General features: G+C 37.3%; 1 protein-coding gene across 1 annotated transcript; it reads left to right on the top strand.

The window, feature by feature from the left end:
* The first annotated feature begins 817 nt into the window (after nucleotides 1-817).
* Nucleotides 818-7,068, top strand: LOC104873333 (sentrin-specific protease 6-like). The gene is made up of 4 exons (XM_010639982.3): nucleotides 818-1,176; nucleotides 1,903-1,971; nucleotides 2,078-2,228; nucleotides 6,815-7,068. The coding sequence occupies exons 2-4, from the start codon at nucleotides 1,919-1,921 to the stop codon at nucleotides 7,025-7,027; spliced, it is 417 nt and encodes a 138-aa protein (XP_010638284.1). The 5' UTR covers nucleotides 818-1,176; nucleotides 1,903-1,918; the 3' UTR covers nucleotides 7,028-7,068.
* Nucleotides 7,069-7,369: the final 301 nt, after the last annotated feature.

The raw sequence follows: 7,369 nt of genomic DNA, 5'->3' as shown, positions 1-7,369 counted from the left end.
TTTTTTTTTCTCCAACATACACATATTGAGTATCACTAATCTGAAATGCAAAATGACACTGAAGAAATTTCAGATTTCAGATTTTTCAGATTAGGAATGCTTATCCCCTAGAATCTGTGCAGAAGTTCTAAAACATTTTTGGGGTCTGAGCATCTCATATAAGGGATACTCAAGCTGGGCATACTGGCACATGTCTGTAATCCCAGCAATCAGAAAGCTAAGGCAGGAGGATCACCATGAGTTCAAGGCCAGCCTAAACTATGTAGTGAAACCCTGTCTCAAAAAACAAAAGACACAAAAATAAGGGATACTCAACCTAAGATTAAAGGATTATATTCAATTTATAATGATCATAATTACTTGTTCTTGAGCTCTTTTGATTATAGCAGTTACCTGTTATAGCTGCTGTACTGATTATCTGATTGTTCATACTATTGATTATTCCATTAAGTTGTGAAAAGCTTTGTCATATTACAAAGAAGAAAATCTATAGAATAAAACATTCTTAAGCTGTTTTCTCTCAAGTAGATATATGTTTTTGTCAAGCAAAAGTGTTTCCAGAACTCCTTTAAATATTCCTGGTATGGAAAGAATTACTTGTGTAAAAGAATAATAAATACATTATGGGTGTCCTATTGTGAAATGGCTCTCTCAGCCAGCAAACAAAATTTTTACAAAAATAAACTAAAATCAGGGCTGGGGATGTAGCTCAGTGGCACCACACCTGCCTCACAAGCAGAAGGTCCTGGTACCAGCAAAACAAAACAAAAACTGTAAAATACTTTTATATATACTGTAGGAGTACTGTTTGGCAGAAGAATTAGTCATTGTCTTCAAAGATTTCTTTTTCTTGTGTCTAAATAGATGTAATCATTTTTAGTAAATTTGTGATTGGCAGTTTCTAAAATGCCATTATTATAACACGAGATAGTTGGGACCCAGTAACATGCTGCATTTTCTGTGTCGATGACCTAAGTGGAAGGTACCTTTCCATGTTACAAGCATTTTTGTCATCAGTGGTGCTATTTTGTTAGGTATTATCTATTTTAGTAGTATATTTTAAATATTAACAGTAGGTCTCTTATAGGATGATAGCAGTGATGATGGGTTCCTTGCTGATGACAACTGCAATTCAGAAATAGGACAGTGGCACTTAAAGCCTACTATCTGTAAACAGTAAGTATTACCTGTATCTCTTATGTGTTAAGTTCTATTTAAATACATTCATAGAATAAAGCATAACCAGACCATTTTCATTTAAGTAGAATTCACAAGTGTTGTCAGGCTCCGTGAGGAAAAGCAAGGCAGATATCCAGGGATCAAGGAGGGGAGAATGGGTAATCAATTCAGTCCTCCTTTATCAACTTTCCCATCCTCTGTATCCACAGATGAATATGTTTTGATGGCGAACCCAATTCCTTTTTTATATAGTGTTTTGGGGCAGAAAACCACTGTATATCAAAACAATAACATGAGATTGGAGTTGACACTCAAAATGAAAGTGAGTCAGGGTTAGTTTTCAGAAGCATTCTGACATCTCTCTAGAGGCTCTAGACTTAGATGATGAAGTATGACCTATTTATGGATTTAATCTCCTTTAACTTTGTTGTATATAATATTGGCAGAAGTTCTAATAAGGCATGTTGAAAAGCAAATTTCATTTATAAAAGAAAACATAGAGACTTGTTATAGTTGAGAGATCTGCTCCAGAGCTGGGGCTTATAGCTCAGTGCTACAGTGTGTGCAGAGCTTGCATGAAGCCCTGGGTTCCATCCTTAGCACAGGAAGGGGGCAGATGCTCCAAATCCCAAAAACTGTTAGCCAAGAAGAACCCAGATCTTTAAACATTTCAATACTTTCGGCATTGCAAGTATTCAACTTTTGGTCATTTCTACCCCACAGACCTTGTATTCTACTTATGGACTCACTCAGAGGCCCATCTCGATCAAATGTTGTAAAAATTCTAAGAGAGTAAGTTCAGAATTGCACCTCACATTTTGTTTTATATTGTGGTGGACATGAGGCAGTTTGTGTATTTACATGTACCTGTATTCTTATTATGTAACCATTCTTACAGATATTTAGAGGTGGAATGGGAAGTTAAAAAAGGAAGCAAAAGAAGTTTTTCTAAAGATGTTATGAAAGGCTCTAATCCAAAAGTACCACAGCAGAACAACTTCAGTGATTGTGGCGTATATGTATTACAGTATGTAGAGAGCTTTTTTGAGGTGAGTTTCAGTGTTTTAACTCTGACCTTATAAATAACAAAATAGTGTATTTGACCTCATTTTGTATATAAACACAATTAGCAAATATTCTAAAGAATTTGAAAACCGGGTTGAAAAATTACTCCACCTTTGAGATCTCTCATGATTCAGACTGCTACTTATAACTCTTTTCTCTCTTTCACATATATATATATTTCTTGAGCAAAAATGTCCATATTGGAGAACTTTTAAGACAAAAATACCATGTTTATAGGTCACCAAATCTGAGATTTGTTGGCCTCTTGCTATTACTGATTAGCTTATTCTCCCCACTGGGTTTTTCCACTTACGAGACCTGTGATACAGCCTGAGATTTTTGCCTTTCACAGATAAATGTATTTCTTGAGAAGTATTTATATTTATCATCTCCTTTTCCACAAGTCCTGATTGCTTCTTGGATCTCCACAACATGACAGCATCTTTACCTTTGTATTAAAGTTGCTCCTGACCACCCTGCACCATTTGCTGCTGTGGACCATTTCTTTTCCCTGTCTTCCCTTTGACTTCAGAGGTCAGATATCTCTTAGATATTCTTTCCAGTTCGCATCTTCCTTCTTCATCCACGTTTTAGTGGAAAAACTAACTGTGTGGGATGAAGTCGGGCATTTAATGTCAGATGTGTACACTACCTTATTCCTGCTGTCGTTTGCGGAGTCCAGTATGTAAGCATCACAGTTACAAACTGCCATACCAATCTCTAAGAGATTCTCATACTTCCTGCCTTCTGTTTTTCAGCTTTCCACCAACCCCAAATCCAGTCATGTCGATTTCCTGCTTTAAATGTAACAATAGCTTCCTGTTGTTGAGTTACAGTCCAAAACTCTTTGTTTTTTCCTCCTTTTTAAATTAGTATATGTTTGTAACAGATAGTAAAGGGGCAATTGGTACATCCGCACGTTGCATCTTGATTCTTTTACTTTTTGTACTTTACCTCCCATGTCTCCTCAACTCCAAAGTGTCCTTCCCATACTTTCAAAGGACCAATTCTTGTATTCGTTGATACTTTATATTACATTTTTAGACTCAAATTAATTAATTTCCACTCTGAGATTTATAATTTATTTCCTTTCATTAGTTTTAGATTTGAACCGGGTTGTTTTGTTTTTTCTCTAGGATTTTGGTGTTACTTGATTATTTATTTGATGTTGATTTTTTTTTTTTCCCCCTAGTACTGGAGATTGAACTCAGGACCTTGCACTTGCCAGGCAGGCATGGCACCACTGAGCTAAATCCCTGGCCCTTGGTTGATCTCTTTTTTATATGTGCATTCGTAGTTTATTAATTTTTCTCTTAAAATTGCTTTCAGTGTGTCCCGTAGGTTTTGCTGTGTTGTGTTTCCGTTGTCTTTTGTCACCTCTTTTGCTGTTGATTTCATTTCATTTTGCTATGATCCAATGGTATGTAGAGGATTCCTTCATTTCATTTGTATTTCTTGAAGCATGCTATATGGCCCATGATATGATCTATTTTGGAAAAAGTTCTGTGTGTTGTTGAGAAAAATGTGTATTCTGTTACTGTTGGATGAAACACTGTAGATGCCTATGAAGTCCATTTGTCACTGGTATGGTGTAATTCTAAGATTTCTTTGTTGATATTTTTGTCTAGTTGACCTGTGTGATTGTGAGAGTGAGGTGTTGAAGTCGTGTCCCCTCCACCACCCCGCTGTGAATGTACTGGTTTCCGCCTGTCCTTTGTGTCTAGGAGTTTTGCTTTCATGCAGTTGGATGCACTGACATTTGGTGCTTTGGATGCTTACAGTTGTTATCTTCTCTTGCCGAATTGTTCCCTGTACCAGTACGCAGAGGCCATCCATATCTCTTTTGATCATTTTTGTCTTGAAGTCTGTTGTGTCTGACAATAAGATAACTACTCCTGCTTGTGTATTCTGGTTCTTTTGGGACAGAGAATCATTTTCCATCTGTGTGCATCCTTTTGAATGAGGTGTGTCTCCTGCAGACAACATATGGCTGCATTTTGGTTCTTTATACAATCTACCAGTCTGTGTCTTGATTGGGGAGTTGAGACCATTGACATGGAGAGTTGTTATTGTAAGGATATTTTTTTAATCATTTTTGTAATTCTGAGGTTGGTTTTGTATGTTTGCATGTGTGTGTTTGTGTGTGCAACAGGTGTATTGTCTAGCAGTTCTTGGATCTAGCTTGTGTGATATCTTATAGGTTTTGGGGTAGTACTGAGTTTATGATTTTCTGCATCTTCCTCATCTTCTAGTTCTGACATTCTATCCTCACACTGGTCAAGTTTGCTACTGATGCTTTACACTGAATTTTTCTATATCATGTATTTCTGCTTGCTTTCTATTCATACTTGCTAATTCTTCACTGAAGTAATTATTTATATCATGTATTGTCTGTTTATCTCAATCATCAAACATTTTATTTGTAAAATTGTCTGTTTAATAAAACCCTATTTGAGCTCATTTAACATCTTACACATTTACTTGTATGTTTCTTCTCTATCTCTTCAAATATTTTAACCATTTGTTTTTTGAGTTTCTTGTCTATAACTTTCTCTACTTCAGTGTCTGTGAGATCAGCTTTTAGGGAGTAGGGACTTTTTGAGGCATCTTCTTACCTTGCTTTCTCATTTTTCTATTGTTTTTCACTGGGATTTGAAGATCAGTTTGGATAGGAAAACTCTGTCACTACTGTAGCAATCTCTTTAGATTCTGTCTCCCTGTGATGCATTCTTGGATTTGCTTAAGTTTTGGTGTTTATGCCCATCTTCAACCTATTCAGTATAATGTTTGAGGATCTTAGGGGGCCAGGGATTTGGCTCAGTGGTTCCACCACCTACCTTGCAAGCACAAGGTCCCAAGTTCAATCCCTGGTACCACAAAAAATAAGCAAACAAATATTTGAGGGTCTTAGTATCCAGCCTTCTTCTCGGGCAGTGATGGCAAACCTTTTAGAGCTTTCAGGCATAACAAACACCCCACTCTGGCCATAGGTTCACCACTACTGTTCTAGGGGCTTGATTGCCAGTGTTATTTGTTTTTGCAGACACAGGATGTCCTCCCTCTCCTCCCTGGGAGCTGGGGTTAGCATTTCAGACCGCTTCATTTTTCCTTTGGGGGCAGGATTGGCTTGGGTTGGCTTCGTTTTATTTCACTTTCTGGTTTTTTGTTTTGTTTTATTTTGTTATTTTAGTACCAGGGATCAAACTCAGGCCCTTGCACTTTTGAGGTTGTTTTCGTGAGACAAGGTCTTACTGTGCAATTCAGCATGGCCTGGCACTCACTATGTATCCCAGGCTGGCCTGGAGCTCAAAGCAATCCTCTTGCCTTAGCCTCCTGAGTGCTATGATTACAGGCATATGCTACCACTAATCTCATTCTTTGTTTTCTCTACATTTTTTTCCTTTTTCTCTGTTGGTTCTTTCTTGATTTCAGGACCTATGCTTGTTTTTCTTGTCACTAAGTTGTTGTTTTCCAGATCTCAATTCCAGGTCCTAAGAGAGGCTACTTTTTGCTGCCAGTCTTCACAGTGCCATATTTAATCTCTCTCCAAACCCTTCCTATGGCCTATAAGCACCTGTGTGATCTGGCCTGTGTCCAGGCTTTGGGCTTGTTTTCCCACCATTCTCATCCCAGCATTCTTTTCAACCAACCGAAAGTCATTGTATTTCTCATACTGTGCCATCCTCTCTAGTCTCTAGGCCTTACATAATATAAACATCCCACCTAGCACACTCTTCCGTGTTGCTTCCACCATTCCGTAGCAGGCTAACACTTAACTCTTTAAGGGTTACCTTAAACATAATTTCTTATTGGAATAGTTTTAGGCCCCCAAGTATTTATTTCTCAACATTACTATGTACTTCTGCTGTAATATTTGCCATGTTCATTGTTCAACTTGTTGAATTATCTGTCTGTCCTGGGCTGACAAGGCGTATAAAGGGTAAGTGAGTAAATATTTAAGGCTTTTCAGCAATAGCTCTGTTCCTACTCTTAGTTCTACTGTTTGTAAAAACATTCATAGTCCTTTGTTTGTTTGGTACTGGGGATTGAACTCAGGTCCTTGCACTTGCGAGGCAGGCATTGGGACTGCTGAGCTTAATCCCTAGCCCTCATAGACCATATTTAAATAAGTTAGTGTGTCTGTGTTCCAATAAAACCTCATTACAAAATCAGGCAGTGAGGAGACTTTGGCCTAGTGGTTTTAGTTTGCTACTCATTTACCTAGGTTTTTTTGAGTCAAGGTCTCACTATGTACTTCTGGCTTCCCTTAAACTCACTGTGTAGCCCAGGCTGGCTTTGAACTTGCAGAAATCCTTCTGCCTCAGCCTTCTAAGTGCTGAGATTACAGGTATCTGCCACACCTGGCTACCAGTCTCTATAATTTAGGTTGTAAGATCTGTAGGCAGAAACTGTCCTGTACCTCATTGATAAGCACACTGCTTGTCATATGATAAATAATGAATCAGTGCATATTGCTGTTTCCATTTTAACTTAGGAGTGATTTTTGTGTTTGAAATGAAAATGTAGTTTATTACAATTTTAATAGGCATATCATTCTTTTTATTTTCAGAATCCAATACTAAATTTTGAATTACCTATGAATTTGACAAACTGGTTTCCACCCCCACGAATGAGGACGAAAAGAGAAGAAATCCGAAATATAATTCTGAAGCTGCAAGAAGATCAGAGCAAGGAGAGAAAGCTGCATAAGGACACTTGCTCCACAGAAGCATCTTTAAATGAAGGGCTGGAACAACAGCATGTCAGCAGTGTCTCAGCGTGACCAAAAAACCAGAAGTGGCATGTCACTTCCACCGTTAGGGACTAAATGACTTTAAACTGTGGGTATAGACAGTAAAGAACTGGTGTGCTCACTACGCAGTGATTGGGAAATGTTAATGCTTGTATAAATGTCATATAATTAATTTCCAAAGGAGTATGTATTAAGTAAGAGTTTGTAAATAATGTTAATGAGGCCAATTTTCCAGCGTTTATAATTATTTTTTTCACTTGTTAGGAAGCATTTGTTATTTTCTGTTAATAGTACTTAAAATTGCAACTTCTAAACACAAAATAAAAAAAATATTTATAGGAGGAAATTATTAATTTGATATTCTTTAGTGAA

This window comes from Fukomys damarensis, unplaced genomic scaffold (assembly GCF_012274545.1).
Source record: "Fukomys damarensis isolate Sample0158 unplaced genomic scaffold, DMR_v1.0_HiC HiC_scaffold_40844, whole genome shotgun sequence".
Lineage (NCBI taxonomy): Eukaryota > Metazoa > Chordata > Mammalia > Rodentia > Bathyergidae > Fukomys > Fukomys damarensis.
Note: the sequence above shows the minus strand (reverse complement) of the source record. Positions and strands in the feature narration are given on the sequence as shown.

Excerpts from the sequence above, each read along its gene's own strand:
- LOC104873333 (XM_010639982.3), top strand. The coding sequence starts at position 1,919 with ATGGACTCACTCAGAGGCCCATCTCGATCAAATGTTGTAAAAATTCTA. Across the intron at positions 1,972-2,077 it reads GTTGTAAAAATTCTAAGAGA|ATATTTAGAGGTGGAATGGG; the intron begins GTAAGTTCAGAA and ends CCATTCTTACAG. Across the intron at positions 2,229-6,814 it reads ATGTAGAGAGCTTTTTTGAG|AATCCAATACTAAATTTTGA; the intron begins GTGAGTTTCAGT and ends TTTTATTTTCAG.